The sequence below is a fragment of the Carettochelys insculpta genome, chromosome 15 (assembly GCF_033958435.1).
Source record: "Carettochelys insculpta isolate YL-2023 chromosome 15, ASM3395843v1, whole genome shotgun sequence".
Lineage (NCBI taxonomy): Eukaryota > Metazoa > Chordata > Testudines > Carettochelyidae > Carettochelys > Carettochelys insculpta.
In genome coordinates this window covers 40,229,233-40,251,148 of record NC_134151.1, presented here as the reverse complement: position 1 = coordinate 40,251,148, position 21,916 = coordinate 40,229,233, and the positions used below count along the sequence as shown (strand labels likewise).

Genomic DNA, 21,916 nt, shown 5'->3' with positions numbered 1-21,916 from the left:
ATTCATAGACCATATTTTAAAAAAAAAATCAAATGTAAAAGTGGATTCTCCTAACCACCTAAATGTCTTTTTTTTTTTTTTTTTTTTTTTTTTTTTTTGACTCCTGCAAGGCTCTGGACTTCAATCATATCTTGTGACAGTGAGTTGCATGGGTTGATTTTGCTTTCTGGAAGTAACTATTCATTTTTTTTTCAAATATAAGCTTGCTTTTTATTATAACGAAGGGTAAATAGGAGTGCCCGATTCACATGGTCCACCTTTAACCCACCTACTGAATTAAAAGACGCTGTATTCCATTGCCACATCTTCACAGTCCCCATCACATCCTTTAATCATGGAAAGACTGATACCAATATAGAAAAAGATGGTGATTAGCAGGTCCTCCTTCTGATTTTACCCGCTCGCACTCTCCTTGAAATTCTGTCTTCCACAAAATGTCAAGGAAACAAACCACTTGCCAGAGTAAGTCTAATCTAGGGAATGACATCTTACATGAAATTGGCTTGTGAAATAAGGTGCTTCAAAAGTGAGACCGATAGAGCCATTGATTCATATTGATTTCCCAGTTTTAGTATGCCCAGGGTGTGGTGCCACCCCCACCACCAAACTGCAGCCACATAGGTTGGAAAATGTTATTAAAATATACCTGAGAAATAAATGTTTCTAAAAAGAGCCAGGAGAGGACTGAAATGAGAAAGACATTCATACAGAGAACAATTATGTAGAGGTTTGTTTACATGCTTTATTTTAAAATGTTTCACAGTTCAGTCATTCTCTACAAAAATATATTTCTGAAACTTTGAGTCCTCTGTAAAAAAGCTGGTCAGCAGCAGTGAACCCAACAAGCAAAATGTACCTTAGGACAGAGTGAGCACCTCCTATAAGCAGATCAGTGTGACCAGGGCACTCCTGCCTCACCCTGGAATAGAAGGCTTTTTTCTTTGGGATTAAGCTCCATATTCATTTTGCAGGAAGGCAATTTAAGAAAAATACATTTTCCTTCCATCCCTCCAGGTTGCATATACCTGGGATAGGGAGCTGTAGATCAGTATAATACTCAGAAGAGGATGCTGTGAAAGGAGAACTTAACCTCATGGAGAGGGGAACATGACTGTGCTTTAGGACTGGAATCCATTTTTCTCTTGAGACTCTGATCACAACAGCCCCTTTCTTGACAATGGCCAGCCCCTGGCTAAACAATACTAAACAGGTGCTATCCTTAGGTATGACTGGAATAGTTCGCCAGCACCTGAAGAGCACTTGCTTGGTGTAAGGGGAGGATTTAGCTTGATTTTAGGTTAAGAAAATCTTGCATTTGTACCTTTCATTATGGTAGCTCTGACCAACAGGAATTCCCTCTCATTTCCAAATGCAGGTGTATGTGGCACTGGATATAATGGAACCAGTATTTTAGGGCTAAGGCTTAGGTCAAGTTTATCAGCATCAAGAACTGCAACTAGCAGTCCTCAAATTTCTAAATATGTATTCCTAATATACCAATCTCCATGGTATCTAGGCACCAACTACAAGAATTAAGAGGCTCAGTATCATTCAAGGTGATATCCTTCCCACTCCTCCCTCAAGGAGGTTATACTGGATAGATCTTCAGAGATACTTGTGAATAAAAAATAACTTAAGTGTCTTGCATTGCATTCAAAAAGACACAAGATGAATAGATCCTGTGTTTAGAAATCCCACAGACGGGAATGCCATAACCAAAAATAATCTGCCTTCCTGGGTCTTTACACCCAAGGCAGGAGTTTCAGCAGCAAGTTGAGAAAATAATAGTTAAGGACAGAGAAACCAGTATAATACAGTAATTACACTTGCAATCAGCTCTATGAGTCTTTAAAGGAACCTCTTGCTTCCCATGCCTATTAGGAGAGCAGCTTTCTAAGTTACAGCCTTGTTGAGTTTTTAAAGAGTAGATTAGCAAACCACTGAAGGGAGAGGAAAAAATGCTATTTTCACTTCCAATTAATTTTTTTCTGAGCTACAGGCTTTGCTCAAAGGCTCCTCCTCATGACACATGCCTCTCACTAACCCTAACTACTGCGCCCCACTTCAACCTTCTAAAATCCTGAGCAACTAAGAAGATATGTGAATTTTAAACTGGATCAGCATCATCCAGAACAGAGAACCTGAGTGCCTTCATCAACCTTAGCAAATGGCCAAATTCATCTTCATAACCAAAAAACACGGAACTCCAAAGAAATGAATCACATCCACTAGAACCAGACAGTCATCCAGTCAAAGTGGAAGTCCAAAAGGGAAAACTGAACGATTCTACTCATTAAAAATACTCCTTCCTCCCTGGCATTTACTTCAAATTAAAAAGTTACTCCAAGATGCCAGCACTAGATTTACAAAATGAACCAGTCTTTGGCAACAGGATTGAAGATTGATTTAAAACTATGAAAAAATGAGAAAACCTGAAAAATTACTTGAGAAGTTCTACATGTTCATTCAAGTCCCCAAACTAAACAGTTAACTAATTTGGGGGTTCCCCTGTCCCTTGGCCAATTTCCTGATTCCTTCCTTCAGAAAAAAGGGACAATCTGTTTCTCAGCAGACAACAGAAAGATCTGACTATCTCCTCATTAGTTATATCCACAGACTTGTTCTGCTTCCACATACCCAGCAAGATTCATGGACGGCACTTACTTTGAAGTACCTAAGCAACAGGAATAAAAAGAACTGTTATAGTCCAAAAGAGTTGATGCTTTTAGATCCGCTTGAAATACTGAAGCATGTAAACCCAAAGAATGGAGCAGAATTATTGTATGTGGGACCCAGAGGATATAAATAGGAGTAATGGGGTAAAAGACTACTAGGAAAATCTTCCTGCCGTGGAGCCTAGTAAGCTGAAGAATTATATCCACCAGGACAGCAGCTAATGCCCCAATGCTTGTGGCATTTAAATCTGAACTAAACACTGAAGAAAACAATCCTGCCTTGGCCTTTGGGAATAAGATAATGGAAACCTAGGCCTCTTCCTTCTCCAATTGTGAGAATCCTAGTATAATGTTTTTCTTGTGGGTAAACTGCATTAGCAGCATGTGAGGTACAGTCATCTACAGGAACAGGAGGGAACAACGTCACAACTCTTTAACCTCTGCCACCTCCCAGTGCAAATTTCATCTTGCTGTTTTGCAATGCAGTAACATTACAAGAGCAAAACTTCACACTGTCAATTTGCAGCAACCCTGGCTATGCCTGTGCTCAGAGGCACCTGGGTCACAAACAAGGCACTGCACAGCACTGGGTATGGGCTTACTTTTCCCTGCAATGCAGCCCACAAGATCATGTGCCTAACCTCTCTTCAGATTACTAGTCTTGCCTGAACACTTCCCACATCACCCATACTTTGAGACTGCAAGCCACTCCTGAAAATCCGCACCCAGTTTGGTATTGGAAACACTATGAGCCCTCCTTGTTCAGCCAGCTTCTGGTCTGCTGCATTCAAGCCCATGAGGGTGCCTTCCTGTGAAATAGAGACAGGTTCATGGGACACTACATGTTAAACTAAATTTCAAAAGGTCACTGCTCCTGCCACAGATAAAGAGAAAGATCCACCAAGAGATTAAAAACTAAATGTGTTACAAAATATCTGTTGAAAGGCAAGAGCTAATGTTTGCCAGTAATGAAATGCGTTCTCCTGTGCTGCACAAACAGGAAACAGTCTCAATGGGGGCTAGAAAAGGTCCTAGCAGGGAGCTCTCTCCCTACTTTTTATGCTGCCAGAGAAGCAGGAGAGAAGATGCTATTGGTCAGCAGGCATTTCTCTGTCTGGGTCCTTTTTGCTTGTCTCTCCTGGGGAAGGGGTACGTGGTGTAGAGTGAGACACAGAGGGCATCCCATGAGCTACAATCCCCTCCACAACCGCTGGCTCCGGCAGCCCAGGGGCTGCTACTCCCACTACTCCTGGAGGAAACCTGAAACCAACAGAAAAATGTGGCGATTACATACCTGTCTAAGGAAGATCACAGCAAAGAGAAAAGTCAACAAAGCTATGCCCTAACCCACACATCCTGAACTGACTATCACAGGTTACAGGAAATGCAAGTCACAATGCTGCACTGAGCAAATATTTCCAAACAAAACTGCTCTGAGTCAGGACCACAGAAAATACTGTCAGGACTGAATGTGTCCAGTTATGCGTTGGTCCAAATGGCACCTATTCCCAGGCAGCCACCAGCACAGTGATTAAGGGCTGAGATAGCCTCTGTGTCACACTAACCACAGAAAATTCTGAGGTTTTGTCTCTGTTAAGAAGACAGAATGCCTGACACCATTCATTCATATTCACACTCTCTCACGCTGCTGAATATACCTTCCTGGAATATGATAAGGAGATCAACTTCTAAGCAAACTTTTTTTTTTGTTCCCATTATCATGGACTGTTTCTTTGGGAAATGTGGTAGTGATTCACCTCTTGGAACTGAGCAAGCATTAACAATCTTCATAGCACACATATTACTGAGGGGGAAACAAATACAGAAGGGAAGCAACCTGCCCAAGCAGCACACAGTAAGACTATAGCAACAAAATAAAACCCTAAAGATTTGTTGATAGTCTCTTGCTCAATCCATTGGACCATGATGCCTCTCATTTACAGTCCAGTCATGGGGTGGGCGGGGGGTGGTGTTGTATGCAGACAATAATTCTGTGCTGGTGTGTAGAACTTCCTTTCCAAGATTTAGATCCCTTTTCATGGACACAGCAGGGTACCACATACTAATGGGTCTCTCTAGCACTTAACTTCTCAAAATCCTTGCAGAACTGGTGCCCAGCAGGTGTATTACACAATCACCAAATCCTGAATATCCAGAGCTGGTACGGACTATCGCTTTAATTTTCAGAGAGTGCAACTTAGTGCTTATGGGTCAGCTAAAGAAGCACGGCAGATTTCTGAAGAAAACCTACCCGCATTCATCATGTAAGACAGTGGTGTCCAATACTCTCTTCACCACATGTAGCAAACTGGACAGCATGACGTGGAAAATGTGACTCAGAGCCGCACATGGAGGGCCCTCCGCCACGCACCCCACCGCTTTGTGGGACAAGCATGGCAGCAGCAGCAGAGGTAGCTTGAGTGGCTTGCTCCAGTCGCAGGACAGGTCGGAGCTAGGCAGCGTGGCTCTCCAGGCTGGGCTGAGCTGGGCTGGGCTGGGCAGCTCGGGCGGCACAGCTGGGCAGCATGGCGCAGCTCTTGGGACGTGGCATAGCTCAGGGCGGGGCGGTGCAGCTGAGGCAACACGGCTGAGGGCTGGGCTTGATAGCTCGACAAGGATCTTGGGGCTTGGCATGGTGCTGGGCTGGGCAGCGCAGCTCAGGCGACGCAGCTGGGGGCTAGGCTTTGACAGCTTGGTGCAGCTCCTGGGGCTTGGCGAGACTCATGTCTGGGTGACTCAGCACAGCTCTTGGTGCTTGGCACAGCTCAGGGCTGGGCAGCATGGCTCTCTGGGGCTCTGGTGGTGCAGCACAACTCGGGCAGCTCTGCAGTGCAGCTATCTGGGGCTTGGGCGGCACAGTGCAGCACAGCTCAGGTGGTTGGGAGCTGGGCGGCTCCAGTGGCAGCTCCGGTGAATCATCAGATGTGAGGGGTAGGGTGCCTAGCTGCGGGGGATGGATAGGGTGCTTGGTGGTGGGGGCAGCACCTGCCCAAGGCATGTGGTGATCATTTCAATTGCTTTTGGACACCACTGGTATAAGAGATATGCTGCCAGGCAACAGCAATTCTCAGAAGTCTAAGAAAGGTCTCTATCCAGGATCCTGGGGTCTTTATATACAAGATAAGCGTCTAAGTAAGTGACCTGCACGCACATTAAGCAGGAACTGAGAAGGCCTGCTTTTCTCACCTGTAAGCTGCAGCTCCATTGAGTTCTGGGTGGACAGCTGCAGGATCAATACTGGACCACTGAGCCGCTAACAGCAAATACTCCTTATTAACACAGTTCCTCAGAGTATCAGGTATGTGACCTGTGGTGACACCAAGAATGGCAGAGAGTAGCAGGAGACAAATAGCAAGTGCAAAGATGCCCCACTATTTGCACATGAAAGCAGGAAAGAAGGGACACAACAGACCCTCCCACCTCAGTACCACAGAAGAGAGGTGAAGAGAGATCTAAGTTAAGATCCTGCACACACAGCACCAGAGGAATACACAATAAAATGATGGTCCCACCCATAGGACCTCAGGCTCCTTGTGTTGCACCTGTGGTCCCCACCTTTCACAGAACTCACTGGACACAAATGTTCTCAAGAGAAAATTGGTGCACAGTGCATCCACCTGTGAAACCATGGGGGAGGGGAAGGGAGCACAGAGGAGATGCCACGCCCCCAGAGGGGAGTATAATACTATACTGATCATACACAACTTGAGGCAGAAAGAGTAAAGAGTCTATCTGGCAGTAGTTATGAGTCCCTCATAAATCACAGGCAATCAGTGACTTGTATTCCAGCTCCAGAAATGAGTCAGCACCATCCCAGCATATCTAGCTTTAACAGAACAGTCAACAGTTACTATTTCATAACACTGACTCAGGAAACCAATGATTGACTTCCATCCCAGCAGCAGCTGCAGAGCACCAGGGCGGACCTGACCTCCCACATTACCTGTGATAGCTCTGCGGATTTCTTTAGCTGCATCTTCCCTGGACTCAATGGAAGCCTGCTCACTGTACCAGGCTGTGTGAGGGGTGCAGATCACATTGGGAGCATCTTTTAGGGGACCCTGAGCAAAGCTGTGACAGAAAAACAAACATGTGGTTTCTGCTGGAAAGTGAAATTCCCTGTCTGTCCTCCCAAATGCAACCACAACCCAAATGAAACTAAAGAATTAACCAGTGCAGAACAGCCACAGGATGGTAGCAAGTGTACGGCTGCAGTGTTACCTGAAGGGTTCAGACTCATGCACATCTAGTGCTGTTCCTCTTATTCTACCTTCCTTCAAGGCTTGTGCCAAGGCCTTCTCATCTACCAGTCCCCCACGGGCTGTGTTCACCAGAAAGCAGCCGTGACGCATCTGGAAAAGGAGAAAAAGCGTGAGAATTCCTGCCTTCCTGCAAAGCTTATAAAGGCACTTACACAGCCGCGGATCAAATCACTCCTGGCTTTACCAAGCCTTATCAGTTACTCATTTTAAATGTAATTTGAAACTAAATTACCTAAAATGTCCTTTATAAATGAAATATTCAGAGTCAATCCTATTCATTTCCCAAGAACAAATTCTGCACAGCACAGAGCCCAGGCACCCCAACCCACACACTCCCAGCCTCTGAAGACTGCAAAAGCTAGACAGCAGAGGTAGCAGAATTCATAAGCTATCAACCTTTATGGCAGCAGCGGTCTGTATTCATTCGTGAAGCACTTTTGGGGGAAAACAAGCTTCAGGGTGCACCTGTTTAATAGTGAAATCATTGATGAGGTGATGATTATGTTCATTAAGACTGCAGTGCAGTGTGATGCAATCACTGTGCATTAGTAGGTCCTGCAGTGTTCCTATTCGCTGTAACCCCAGGGATCGCTCCACACCATCTGGCAGATACGGATCATAGAAAATCACATTGAAGCCAAAAGGCTTGGCTCTCAGGGCCACTGCCTGCCCAACTCGGCCTTCAAAAGAGAAAACATACTTATGTCAAGCAAAATGCAATACAAGCACAATACAAAGCTGCTAGGGACAAGAGTACAGATAAAAGTCATTCCTAGGGCTCAAGAGCCCTTGGGACACCCCTGAGAAAAATGGTAAAGCAGACAGTGATCATCTATATAGTTCTGTATTACTTCATGATGAGAATTAGCCCTCGCCTATGCTGGAGCAGCCAGCTGTCCTCAGCCCTTTGATGAAACAGACAGAGGGTCTCAAACCTAGGTCTATACCTTGATCCACAGGCCCTACACCCAGATTGGGGAACAGATGACCTGACAACAAGTGCTTCTGGAACAGTCTGATATCAGAAATACACAAAAAGCTTCCAACGCTATGGCTACCATGCATGGTGACACAACTATTGCTAGAAGGGCCATATGAAACTTCTGGTTTTTCTAATCATTGGGACACGAGAAAAGGTCTTACTACCAGACTGTAGCCCAGAAGCACTGCACCCTAGGGCACTGGAGGTGTAAATCAGAAGTCTGATGTCTATACAAGTTAGCTCGAGTGTTTCACTAGTTAACAGCTGCTGCAAGATTATCTATTCTAGAGGTTGAGATTGACACCAACATTCTCAGAAGCTTTCAAATCTCTCTCTTTAGCCTGTCACCATTTCTTACCAAGACCAATGATGCCCAACGTCTCACCACGGATACGCACAGCACCTCCAGCCACCTCTCGAATTTGCTCCATGCTGGAGGCTCGATTTCCATCCCTCATAGCCTGATGAAGCCAAGTAACCCGACGATACAGGTTCAAGATATGACAGAGGGTAGAGTCAGCAGTCTCTTCCACAGAGGAGGAGGGAATGTTGCATACTGCAATGCCTAGAACCAGGAAGTAAAAATGAGATTCCCAGCATCACCATAGCACCTCCGCCACCAACCCTCCTCATACAACACAATGACTGGACGACAGCAATAGGCTTGGTGCATGGAACTAAGTTTGCACACTATACCAACCTGAGCATCAAAGTTTGAGAACCAAGCTTTGTATCGAGGTGAAGTTGTTCCCCCAGTCTTTTAACCTTTAAGAAATCCTCTTAAAATGCATTGCTTCTAAAGGCCTTGTACCAACAGCATCACACAAACATGACAAACTCAAAGAGATGAGATGTAAAAATAGCAAAAAGCTCATGGCCAAGGATGCAAACTAGTGGTGTTGCTGAGTAGCAGGCTGTAGGAACAGAATTGTGAAAAAAAGATGGCTAAACTCTTCCAGACCTCGTGCAGCAAATGATCAAGGCCAAGCTGAAAACAGCTGCAACCACAAGATAATTAAGTGATCATACACATGGTGAGAACCCCCAAGAGTCCTCAAAATTCTATGTTACCACTATCAACTATTCTGTTCAACAACAAAGACCCCTCAAAATACCAGAGGCGAGAAGAATCAGTTAAATACTAGTGCTAAGGGACTGAAGCCACTAAAAATTTCATTGCTGAAAGGAAGCAGGAAAATGGTAGAACGTAGTACAGAACACTTGACACATTCTGGGTAATCTATCACCAGGAAGAATTGGATGCAATAGCCTTCTTGGAATGAGAGTTCACTAAACTGCTAGATACTGGTTTCAGTTAGATCTTCCTGGCTTGAGAGGACTCTTCTCGGATCCCAAGGAAGGGCCAGCATCACCAGAGAATTTTTCAGCAAACAAAATATTTTAAGTAGTCAGGAAAACAAAGTCATGCCCAATGGGATGAAACTGTTCCTTCCCCAAAACTTAACTCTAGATCTAGTAACTTGGGAGAGGAAGCTTTCCTAGAGATTTAGCCTACAAAATTTTACCTTAGCAAAACTTAAAAGGACCTAAAAAAAGACACAACACTAGTCCAACTACTAATTAAGGACCAGGAATAAAACCCAGGAGGGAAGTAAAAGCACAGAAGGCTCAGCACTGTACAGTAATCCCTCAATCTACACGGAAGTTGCGTCCTGGGCAACCTCTGCATAAATCGAATTTTGCATAAATTGGGGGGGTGTTTAGGGGGACAGACAGCCACGTGGTCCCCAGCTTCTCCCCGTGCTGCAAGCAACTATGTACCCTCCAGGCTCCCAGCTGGGGAACCTGGTGCACAGACAGCTACTTGCTGCACTGGTCCTCCCAGCTGGAAGAACCGGCACCATAAGCAGCTGCCTGTCAGGAACGGCAGCCTGACTCACAGCTGCTGCTCCAGACAAGAAACCACTCCTGTCAGGGGCAGCAGCCATGAGTCATGCTGCCGTCCCTGACAGGAGTGGTTTTTCCCTGGTCCTGTGTGTATCTCAAGGGTTTACTGTACACACCTGTTGGCTGCGCCTATAATATAAACAAAGATAAAAAAAATTCATTTGGACCACCTGCCCCCACCCAAGCAGTTGGAACAGCAATGACAACCCTCAGTCACAAATATCTGACACCTATACCCCACATTCCTTATGGAGCGCTCAGAGAGAATTTAGTTGCGTACAAAAGCTATTAGAAAGGCACATGGTAACTACTAAACATTTGAACTAAACTTGTCCAATAATTCAATTCTTTCCTTGGGAACTTTGTATTCATATAATAGACCTGACTGAAACTAACAAAACCAAGACCTCCTCACCTGTAAAAGTGTAGCATCCAAAGATTATATTTATCCTTCCTTAGGTCCTGGACTCAGGATCTTCACAATCCCTATATATGAATGGCCTAAGAATTTTAACTTTCTTCTCAGGCCAGCTGCCCTTTAATCTTTGAGTTCAAACATTCTATCTGCTTTCTAAAGAAGCCCTCCCTTCCCCCCAACAGCTCTCTATGAAATTCTTTTATAGGGTGCTGGCCATTACAGACCTTGTTTCTCAAGGGCAAAGTGGGAAAATGTGTTATATTCTTCTATACATTCACTTTGGACCCCAAAACAGTCCACTTGTTGTCTTCATACCCAATTCTGCAGCTGATTTGATGTCCACATTGTCATAGCCACTGCCAATACGCACAATGACTCGGAGGGCTTTGAACTTCTCCAGGTCCTGGCGGGACAAGGTAATGGTGTGGTACATCAGAGCTCCCACAGCCTCATTCAGCACCTACAACCACAACAGAAGACATACCAGCCTGAGAACTGTTCTCTACTCTTTACCTCTATCATGGCACAGAGACAGTCAGCTCCATCCCCACAGACGCTCTTTTACTCTCCCTACCTTCTCATGGATTTCCTGAGTTGACTGAGCATCGCAAAAAGCCACTGTAGCAACATCCTTCAGGATTGGCATTTCCACAGTGCAATCCCTCCCATCTAGGAGTGCAACCAGTGGTCGGGCCGGCATCGGGCCATTCACAATAGGGGGCCGTATGCCTAGAGACGAAGACAATAGCGCCAAGCAGTGAAGTAGTAAATTTAAATTTATGGAACCCATAATTAACAGGAGCAAGAGGGCATATGTAAATCAGAACTGATCTAGCAGAGCACAAAAACCTACATCCCCATAGTACAAGACTAAGGAAAAAAAGTGTTCAGTGGGGATGTGGAAGAGTCAACAAGCTCAGAAGAAATGTAGGAAAAGGAAGCCAAATTAGAAATATCTAGACTTCTGGTATGCAGGACACAGCAGAAAAAGTTTTGAGGGCCCAGAATGAGCAGCTTCATCAGCAACAGGGTTCAGAACATTGTATGAATAGTGCTGAATGAGAAACAAATATGCATATAGAGAAGTGTAACAAGGGTATCAATATTGTTACAGAATTCTGTTCCCACAAACTTTCCTCAATTCATGTTATATGACAGACCAGGATACCTACTAAGATAGTAGCCACCATATTTTGGGCTAAGGATATAAAACATGTGGTCAACCAACATCAGATTTGCAGCAGGACCTAACACAGCTATCTCTCTGTAACTATACAGCAGGACCTGTGCTTCACAATTCATTATGTCCCCAGCTGCTCACATTCTGCTTTCCCTTCTAGGCCTTGGATTGAAAGTTCTCTCTTTTTTCAGAGGGTTCTTAATACAAAGTTCCTGCCTCATATTAGCAAAGACAGAAAGTACCTATTAGGAGCTAGAACTTCAATATCTTTAAAGCACCTGAAATAAATTGGACAACTGCTTCTCATCCAGTTTTTTCCCCACCATCAAGATCTCTCTGCTTGTGCACTTGCTAGACAACTCTCCCAAGCTACATCTACACTAGCCAAAAACTTCGAAATCGAAGTTTACTAATGAAGTGGTGAAATACATATTCAGTGCCTCATTAGCGTGCGGGCGGCCGCGGTACTTTGAAATTGACGCAGCTCGCTGCCGCGCGGCTCATCCAGACAGAGCTCCTTTTCAAAAGGACCCCGGCTACTTCGAAGTCCCCCTCTTTCCATCTGCTCATGGGAATAAGGGTACTTCGAAGTGAGCGGGGTGCTTTCGAAAAGCAGCCCTGTCTGGACGAGCTGTGTCAATTTCGAAGTGCTGCGGCCACCCGCATGCTAATGAGGCGCTGAATATGTATTTCAGCGCTTCATTAGTAAACTTCGAAATGGCCATTTGCATGGCCATTTCGAAGTTTTTGGCAAGTGTAGACACGGCCCCAGAGTACAATCCCAGAGCTTCAACGAGTGATAGGAAGGACTGCTGTGCCAAGGCCAAAGGAGTGTTTCTTGCAGCAAGGAGGCAGGGCGTTAATCGCCCTTATAAACTCTGTCTATCTCAAGATGCCCCATTAAGGAGTACTATTCCTCATCTCTAGCTTGCACTCTTAATAAAATATATTATGTATCTATTGTTTCATAATACTGTAGTCACAGTATCCATATTCTCAACTCTGAATCTCACTGCGAAAATTTCTACAACATCTTCTAAAGCAGTGTTTCTTAACTTTTATTTAAAACAAAGAATCCTGTTTTTAATATAGAAAGTACACCCACACTTCACCCATGTACCCCTACGGGTACGCATATCACCAGTTGAGAAACATGGTCCTAAGGTAATCTGAGGTCTTGAAACAAGTGTCATTCAACCTTTCCAGATTACTGTACCTTTTTCAGGAGTCACATTTGTTTTGCATACCACCAAATTACACCTCACTTAAAAAGTACTTACAAAAACACACAAAAATATCACAGAAAACTGCTACTGAAAACTTCCTGACTTTCTACCATCTGATTCTCAAATAAATGAATTGGAATAGAAATATTATACTTACACTTCAGCATAAGGCACATGAAACAGTATAAACAAGTCACTGTCTGAATGAACACTGACTAATTTTTTTTTTTTTATGTAGCCTGTTGTAAAACTAGACAAATAGCTAAATAAGCTGAAGTACCCCCTGGAAGACCTCCGTGTACTCCCAATGGTACACATACCCCCAGTTCAGAAACACTGTTCTAAAGGCTTTCAAAATTTTTCACTCACTGCAACCAGAACAGAAAAACGGCATCCTCTAGAAGATGAAAAGTGATGGGGTTTAAAGAAGATGTCCCAAATTCATCTTAATCCTCTGACTCTCTAATCTGTGGACTGCACAGAAATGAGAGCAGAGCACCTAACTCCACTAAAGGATCATTCCAGTTCCCCCTGCCTGCAGGAACTAAGTTTCAGGTTTATTCTAGGGATGTAAAACCCCATTTAATTGGTTACCTTCTAAGTTTAACAGGTTAACCAATTAACATGGGTGGAGTGTACCCACTACTGCAGACAGGAGTTGCTCCAGTGGGCTCGGGCTGACCCACCAGCAGCACACCAGAGACCCAAGGTTGCGCCAGCCTGGCTGGTGTGTCCCCACCTACAGCACTGCCACAGCTGGGGGGGGGGGGGGGGCTCCAGCAGTTCCCATCTGTGGTGGCCTCGAGCACACAGCAGGCAGGGATGCTCCAGCCCAGGAGCAGCCCCTGTCCACAGTCGCCCCAGCGCCCCCCATCCCCCCGAGGCAGCTGTGGGCGGGGACTGTTTCAGTACTTCCCTACTGCTACAGTAACATCCCCAGCTCACTCAGCTCAACCAAACACACCTTCCCAGAAACACAACCAAGTCCTGAATGGTGCCCCCAAGGCTGCAGAACAGAAAGTTACCTTCGCAAATCCGGTCCAGCCTCTGACGCTTCACTTTATGCCTGTCCATGAGACAAGCCCAGCCTGACCTGAGCGGCCCTGAGGGGAGCCTCTGCACAGGACCCTTGGCTCCGATTCCCTGAGCAACGCTGGAAAGACAGGGGCTGTGAGAACACAGGCGAGTTCTGCCCCAGGCCACACGCCAGCCGAGGAACCTGGACCCAGCGTCCGCGCCCCCGAGGGCCCCTTCGACCCAGCCAGACTCGCGGGGGAAATATCCGGGGCCCCGATCCAGCCCCGCCGCCCGCGCACCGCCCAGGCGCCAGCAAGGGCCGGCGGAATCCCCGGGACGCGACACGGCTCCTCACCTCCCCCAACTCCAGCCCCTCCCGCGACCGGGCCCCGCGGGGACCTGCGGCGCTTCGCCACGCGAGCCTGCAGCGGCGTCAAGCCCCAGACTGCCCCTCTCGCTTTGTTTCCCTCGCCCTAGTGGCCCGGGGGCGGCGGAGACTCGCTCCTCCCCACAGCCCGCACTCACCGCCGGGCCCCAGGTCCCGACTCCCAAGAGGAAGCGGAAGGGCCTGGCCGAGTTAGCGACAGGCGAGGCCCCGGCCTCCCTGGGCAGCGCCCCGTGCGCCTCGGAGCGGAACGGACCGCGCAGCCATAGAGATGGAACATGGAACACAGAGTGTCGCTCACGGCCACTTCCGCTGTGAAAACAACATCCGGTTCCTGCTCCGAAGGGCCGCTGCCGCCGCCGGAGGCTCGGCTGGGTTCGAGCCCTGGCCGCGGGTAGGGAGGCGAGTGGGACGGTCCCGGTCCCGGTCCCGCCCCCGCCCTCGCCGCCACTCCTCGCTTTCTCGTGTTTAAAAGCGCCTCCGGGGCTGGGCCGCTGTCCCTTGCGGAGCCCCGCGGGGCGGATGCCGGCGTGGCTCTCATCCGAGATGAGCGCTCCCCCCAGTGTGGCGCCTCCGCCCTTTCCAGACGGTGCCTGCAACCCCGAGTTCTCAGCTTCAGGTCACTGCGTCCTGCTGGCAGAACATCCGCGCGCTGGCCAGGTGCCCACGTCTGTTCCTTGCGTCATCGTCCTCTTCCCCATTCAGCACGTCGCCGCTGCTGAAGGGGCTTGTGGGCTGCAAGCCGAGAACCGTGATAGCACTCGGCCTTCTTCATACTTGTCTAAGAAATAGGCCCTTTCCTAAGAGCGGCTTCTGTCAAGCAAGCCAGGAAGTACAGGAAGCTACAGCAGATCCCTTGCTGACCGCAGTGGAAGGAAGGTGAATGTCCCAGTGTCGTGAGATAGCACAGCACCATGGAAGACTCCCTGCCTGGAGTACCAGCTCCCCATACCGCTGCTTCCTGGACTGATACGGAACCGGAACAGTCTACAAGTACAGTTAACATGGCTCTGACAATCTTCCCAGTTTGCAGTGATAGCACAGATATGCCATCACACAAAGCCTGCAGCACCTCACCATATACAGAAGAGGACCAGTCATTTACAGAGGACACAGACTTTCATCTGGGGGCAGGGAGGCAGCAACCTTTTGGATCCGGGGTGACAATATATGACCTTTTGACATCTATGTAGGTCCAAGTACCAGTGGTATTTTTTAAAGTCTCTAATAATCCTACTTACAACAGCTTCATTGAGAAATAAAAAGATACAGACCTTTACGATTTAGATCACTCATGCATCTGACAAAGCGGGTCCAAAATATGTGTTAGTCTATAAAGTGCCACAGGACTTCTTTTTGTCTTTGAAGATAGAAACTAACTCGGCTACCTCTGATACATTTAGGTCAGTGTTTCCGAAAGATGACGTCTACACGTGCATTTCTCTTTTGAAAGTGGAATGCAAATGGGGGGGGAAATGCAAATGAGTCCCTGATTTACATATCATGGTTCATTTGTATAATCTCTGGAAGAGATTCTTTCAAAAGGAAAAAAACCAATGTAGATGGGGCTCTTTTGAAAATAAACCCCATCTTTGAAAGAACCCTTCTTCCTGAAACAAAATAGGGAGAGTTGGGAGCAGAGGCAGAAGTTCAAAGAAGCCTTGGGAAGGTTGGAGCCCCATCTTCAAAGATAGTTAGGCATCTAATGTCTTTCGAAATTTAATGGGAACTGAGTCTAGAACTCCTGTAGGTGCTTTTGAGAACCTCAGACTTGTCCTCCCTGTACCTCAGTTTCCCTCTCAGTAGAAGAAAATTGATTCTCTTAACATTCCTTGCTAGGGAGCTATGACAAATGATGGGTTACAGCTCAGGCTGTAATTCACCAAATCATTTAAATGTGCTGAACTTCCAGTCAATATCCCTGACATCAAGGGCACATAAACAGGTGGTGGAAGTTGAGCATGTGGTTGGAGTGTTCTGTGGAATCAGGCCTCTGTTACGCAACTATGGGGAGGGGCAAGTATTTTAATAGTAAGTAATCATTACAGATCACTAAGGGCTGTGGCTGGATTCACATCACCAAGAAGGGCCACTTTCCTGTTGGTGAGTCTGCCCCTGAGTATAAACGCAGGTGGAAATAGGTCAGGCTGAGCTCCCAGAGCTGGTGAGCAGCTTACAAGGGCACCTGCTGCCTTCCATAAAGTGAATGGCCCCAGTGAATGGGGTCAAGCAAGGGAAATCCACTTCTGCTCACCTCTCCATAAGTGCCAGGCCAGCAGAGAGCACAGTGCCTGGCAGTGGGTCTGGGGAACTTACCCTATCTGACAGGCGTGGAGCACCCTGGGTGCTGGTCAGGGGCAAACTTCCCTCTTCTGCCCAGGATACAGGCCAGCTGGCTGGCAACCCCCACATCTGGAACTGCTGTAAGTGCTCCCTTGCCTGTGGCAGCTGCTCCTTGAGCTCTTTTGCCCCCCTCAAACTCAGGTAGTGGCAACAGCTCCCTGCAACTTCTGCCAGGCTGCCCTGGCGTGCTGCACATCATGCATCCCCAGAAAGCCTTTAAGCAAGCTCCCAGCTGCATGGGGGAAGGGAGGGCTGGGTTAACTCCTGCCTCTCACACCAATGAAAATCATCTCGCATGCCACTCTTGGCATGGGGGCCAGGGATTGCCTACCACTGGGCTAAACATTAGCACACACACACACGCACCCTCCTGACTACATTATAACACTTGATTACCTTTCATTGTATATTCAGGATCCTAAAATTGTGTTTTTTCTTCCTATTTTTCTCTACTATGTTGAAGGATTAAATTATACCTTTTCACTTTGGGAAATTTTAGCATATTTTTTCTGAAGACCTGGAGATTTTCCATCATCACAGTCTTTACATCAAGACTGGATATCTTTCTAAATATGCTATAGCTCAAAGAAATTCTAGGTTCAATGTATTTTATTGGGTCATTCTTTGGTCTGTATTGCACAGGCGGTCTGACTAAATAACGGTAACAGTTCCTTCCAACAATCCGCTCTCCAAAAAACCTTGGTTCTCCCTTCTTATCCAACTCCTTCCATCCTACCTGGTTCATCTTGTAGAAGCTGAGTGAGGTGCGGTGCCACCTCACATCATCATCATAGCGCTGCTTGAGGCCATTCTTCTTTGTGTCCAGGTCACAGGCTGTGACTGGCTGTGCAGGAGGCCACACTAACACATGAGAAGTTCTGGTGTGGAGAAAGCAGAGTGCTGTGGGGAAGGCAGGAACCTGAGAGGTGATAAGGAGAAGCGTTGTTGCAAAGAGAATGGCTGCTAGGTCTTCTCACCCTCTCCCATAACATGTTGACTCAAGATTCCTGGGATAGGGCCAGCCTGGAAAAAGGGGGACTACTCTTACCACCATCTTGGACATGCTGAAGAGATCCACCTGGGCCCTGGTCAAACCTGAGACTGGGGACTACATGGCCTGGGATTTGGGATTCCTCTTCCAAAGCACCTTCTATACTGCTGCCCCAGTGCTTGATAGGCCCCTTGGCTCCAAAGTGTGAATGCCTATAGGGGGGCTGCCAGTACATAAATTTTCAGGTAAGGAGGACAAGCAGCAGTGCTTGTTGCTGGGGGCCACAGGATCGGGTCCATTGCCAGTGTTTGGGATGGAAGGCTGTTCTCCTGAGGGCAGTTGTCTCGGCTCCAAGGAGACAGACTCACATGAGAGCAGTGACAACTGAAATCTGTGCTGTCCTGGAGGCAGACATCGGTTTCCACCAGAAAGTCCCCTCTGCAAAAGAGACCACAAAAGAGAGATTGAACAGCATTGTCTCTGCCTCAACAGCTGTCCTACAGTCCAGGGTGAGAGACCAGTGCCACCACACCATCTAGCACTTATGAAATCCTCCATGCAACCTTTAACTGAGTAGGCACTGTATACACCTGCCAGAGACAGTCCATTTCTGATCATTGCACTTTACAGTTTAATACTTCCCTTCATTCTGTGTTCATGGTAATTCCCACTACCACACAAGAATGAGCACAGGCAGTGCTGACTGACTCAGCATCTGGTACCCATTGTTGTGATTACAATATATCCGATTCACGCAAAGGTTGCATTCTTGGCAACCTCCAGGTAAGCTGAATTTTCGCATAACTTGGGGGAGCCGTCTCCTTTGAGTGGCAGGGAGCTGGGAGCCAGGCTCCAGCTCCTCACCACTCACCAGCGCTGGTGCTGGTCAGTTTCCCAGTCCCGCAAGCAGAGGGGAGCCGGAAAACTGACCAGCACCACGGCTGGTCAGTTTCCTGGCTCCCACAGTGAGGTGGGGAGCCAGGCACAGCTTCTATCTGGCGTCCCCCAGCTGCGGGAGCCAGGGAGAAGCCACGCTGCTGCGGCTGCCCACCCCACTTCCTTCAGCTGGGGAAGCCAGGGGACAGATGGTTGCAACGGTGCAGCTGTCCGCCCACCTGGGTTTCTCCAGCTGGGTGGGCAGACAGCTGCACCGTGGCTTTGAGCTGTGCTTAACTCACATTAATGCAAGTAGAAGTCGCGCGTTTTGGGGATTTACTGTACTTGAGGCCTCAGCGAGGTTATAGCTCTTTTGATCTTTATTTCCAAACACAGGTCCAAGTTTGTCTTCCATAAACTAGGAGCCCCCTAAGCACAGGTTTCCTCTGATCAAGCTGGCAAGATGACAACACCTGGAGTTGTAGCTGGAGAAGCAGAGCAAGTGGAAATAAAGGAGCTAGTACGCCTCCCCTCTCCCTAATGTTGATAAGCTGAAATAATGGAAAAACAAACCTTTGCCAGACACTCACCCCTGGTAGAAGGTGTGGACCGGACAAAAAGCAGACAGACCTGCCTTGCCTGGCAATTTGGAATTGGGAGAAAAGTTGTGGCCACCTCCTTCATCTCTTAAGTTTGAGGACTCAGTAATGAAAACTGTGACATTTAATTTCAGAAGGGAGAACTACACAAATGAGGTTAAACAGAAATTAAAAGATACAATGCCAAAAGTGAAATCTCTGCAAGCACCAACGAAGCTTTACAAAGACACCACAATAGACACTCATCTTAAAAAAAAATGAAAAAATGCACTGCCGATATCCATGAGAAACTGCTTTGGGATGAGACTGAGCAGCCTTTCACCTGGACTGCTATCACTACAAAGAGTGGAGCAGATTTCCTAAATGGTTTTGTATGCTCAATGCAGAAGGCCTGGGCTCTGTGCACATCAAGAGCATGCAATGCTTGCCTGGTGCTCATGTGGTTTTGGATAAAAGACTGGAAGGAAAATATCCCACCCCAGGTGGAACTGAGAAACCACTTGAGGTAAGAAGGTGGGATGTGGGCTAACCTATTTCTTGTCTTTATGGAAAATAGTGTAAGGAGGGTCTGAGGTAAGAGGCCTCAGTTTGGAAACCATCCTGGCAGACGTAATGGCACTTAAAAATGCCACCTTATAGGACTGTTGCAAGAGGCAGCAAGTGGGCAGTGATTCAAAGGGAGGGCCAGTGAGCTTGGTTAGGACCAACTTAAGATCCCAAGTGGGAACTGGTGGCAAGAAACCGGGGAAAAGCCTACCTAGACCCCTGTGGAAAACAGACACCATAGGTTCAACAAACGGAGCACTTTATAAGGCTACAGCTATGCTGCAACCCTATTTTGAAATACGATATTTTGAAATAGCTATTTCAAAATAAGACAACCACACCCAAAATGCATTTTGAAATAGCGTTTCCAGGTCCATAGTGCTATTTCCAAATCGTGTCAATGGAGCCCATTATGTCTTATTTCAAAATAGCACTATTTGGTGTCTTAATAATGGCTATTTCAAAATATCAATTTTGAAATAGGCATTATTCCTCTCAGTTTAGCTACATCTACACTACAACATTTTCAAAAGACGAACTTCCAGAAGATAGCCCCCAGAAGATCATCTTTCAAAAGAGTGTAGCTACACACAAAAAGACGATTGAGCATTCGATTTGCTCTTTTGAAAGAGATGTCCATACAACTACAGGTGCTCTTTCAAAAGAATAGAGCAGGAAAGGCCATAGACAGGGTCACATGGCTGACAAGTCCTTCTGAGGGCTGCAGCCAGCTGCTCCCTTAAAGGGTCCCTCCCAAACACCCCCACCCTGCATATACGGACACCTGCCAAGCTCCAACAAGCATCCCAGAGCCTGTGCAGAGATCAGACAGTCAGTGCACCACCTGATGGATCCCCATCAGCAACTCATGGTACTAAAACTGGCCATTCTGGGCATTGTGGTCAGACAGCTGGCCACAGTGGTTGCAGCCACCCTCCACTTCTACTGGGAGTGAACCCCTCCCCCTACTGCCAGAGCCGTGGAGCCCCTCAACTTGGGATCACACCAGCACCTCCCCCAAGTGCTTCAGCACCTCTGGAGCCAATCCAGCAGTAGTCCAAAGGGAAGCACAGTGAATTGGTAATCATTGTGATTGACTGTGAATCTCAGGGAGTGCTCATGCACCTGGAGAAAGACTATGTGAAAATAAGTGTCTTATGTCAAGGGTGGCGTGCCAGTTGCCTGGATCTGGACAGCAAATAATAGTGGGCAGGGATACCATGCAGAACCTCCACCTTCTCATGTACTGGTTGAGATCATGCAGATCTAGGATGGGCCTTAGCCCTCCCTCCCCACTTTAGCCCTGTAAATCAAGAAGTAATGGGAATAAAATCCCTTGCCTCTTACATCCTGAGGGACGGACCTCTTGAACTGCTCCTAAGATGAGGAACAGTTACATAGCCGACATAAGAAATTGCTTCTGAGAAAAATCCCTGAAGAGAGAAGGGGGTTGGGAGGGTGGGATTAGGAGAACTGACAGGAGTATCCCACTCCCACCCATTGGTTCAAAGTGCTATGGGACAAGGCAGAGTAGAAGTGGGATAGCCAATGTGGGAAACATGCTTGTGGATATGGAACTTGGATTGATATGTCATACTCAGGCACCTTCAAAACACCTGCTTGATGCTTGAATTGGACTTGGATGATCCATGACTTTGACCCGCAGAGTGGTTAGAGGAGTGGCACATATGGTTTCTGTCCCTGCATCAGAACTGTTCCTGCTTGGGCCTTGCAGAATAATTTCTATGCTGCTAGGGTTGGAACCTAAACAGCTTTCTTTAGAGTGGCAGTGTATGCATGCCAAGGGACTTCACAGTAGCCCTAGACTTCTTAAGCGAATGCAGTCTGGAGTCTGTCTGCTCTGAAAAGAGACCACTGCCTTCAAAGGGAAGGTCTTCAGGATCTACTGAATTTCAGGTGGTAAGCCAGACACTTGGAGCCGAGAAGAACACCTCATGCCTCCCCCATTCCCCGAAGACAGGGTCGTTGCTGCCAGATCAGCCAAGTGAAGTGCAGCCTGGAGCAAGATTCTCACTAGAGTCTTTTCCTCCTCAATGAGGGCTGAGAACTCTTGTTTGCAGTCAGCTGGGAGGAGTTCTGAAAACTTGGCTATAGCATCCTATGACTTCAATATCTACTGATATCACGTGCTGATTAGAGACCCTCAGCTGTAATCCCCCTACCGCATAGACCTGTGTCTGGAATAGATCTAGTCTCTTTGCCTCCTTTACCTTAGATGCAGGTGTTTGTTGGCCCATTCTCTCCTTTTCATTGACAGCTGAAACCACCGATAAACATGGATGAGGGAGGGAAAACAGAACTGTGTACCCCTTCCTAGGGACGAAGTACTGCCTTTCTACTACTATTGCTGGAGTGGACCTTGACCTGGGTCTGCCAAAGGGTGCTGGTGTTGCTCTGGATAGTATATGATTGGCGTTAGCAGGGACGAGCTGCCCACTATATCCCTTTGGAAAAGTACTCTGGAACCTGCAGCAAGGTAAGTATTGA

General features: G+C 47.1%; 2 protein-coding genes across 5 annotated transcripts; both read right to left on the bottom strand.

Moving 5' to 3' along the window:
* Window positions 1–693: 693 nt before the first annotated feature.
* On the bottom strand, window positions 694–14,594 carry LOC142020992 (C-terminal-binding protein 2). Of its 4 annotated transcripts, none has more exons than XM_075009331.1 (10): window positions 14,194–14,594; window positions 13,677–13,804; window positions 10,820–10,974; window positions 10,561–10,705; window positions 8,278–8,484; window positions 7,403–7,617; window positions 6,897–7,027; window positions 6,619–6,746; window positions 5,862–5,982; window positions 694–3,935 (listed from the first exon to the last, which is right to left on the bottom strand). In XM_075009331.1, exons 1-10 carry the CDS (start codon window positions 14,592–14,594, stop codon window positions 3,764–3,766), a joined length of 1,803 nt encoding a protein of 600 aa, XP_074865432.1. In that variant the 3' UTR covers window positions 694–3,763. The 4 variants fall into 4 exon arrangements, with proteins under 4 accessions (XP_074865432.1, XP_074865434.1, XP_074865436.1 ...); XM_075009333.1 differs by lacking the exon at window positions 14,194–14,594 and adding an exon at window positions 14,024–14,172 and having other exon boundaries at window positions 704–3,935; XM_075009335.1 differs by lacking the exon at window positions 14,194–14,594 and adding an exon at window positions 14,068–14,160 and having other exon boundaries at window positions 704–3,935.
* A 74-nt stretch (window positions 14,595–14,668) lies between these two features.
* Window positions 14,669–21,596, bottom strand: FAM53C (family with sequence similarity 53 member C). The gene is given in 9 exon segments (XM_075010126.1): window positions 14,669–14,769; window positions 14,772–14,842; window positions 14,844–14,866; window positions 17,133–17,230; window positions 17,233–17,377; window positions 17,380–17,627; window positions 17,630–17,674; window positions 17,677–17,825; window positions 21,592–21,596. Coding segments are annotated over 9 exon segments (885 nt in total).
* Window positions 21,597–21,916: the final 320 nt, after the last annotated feature.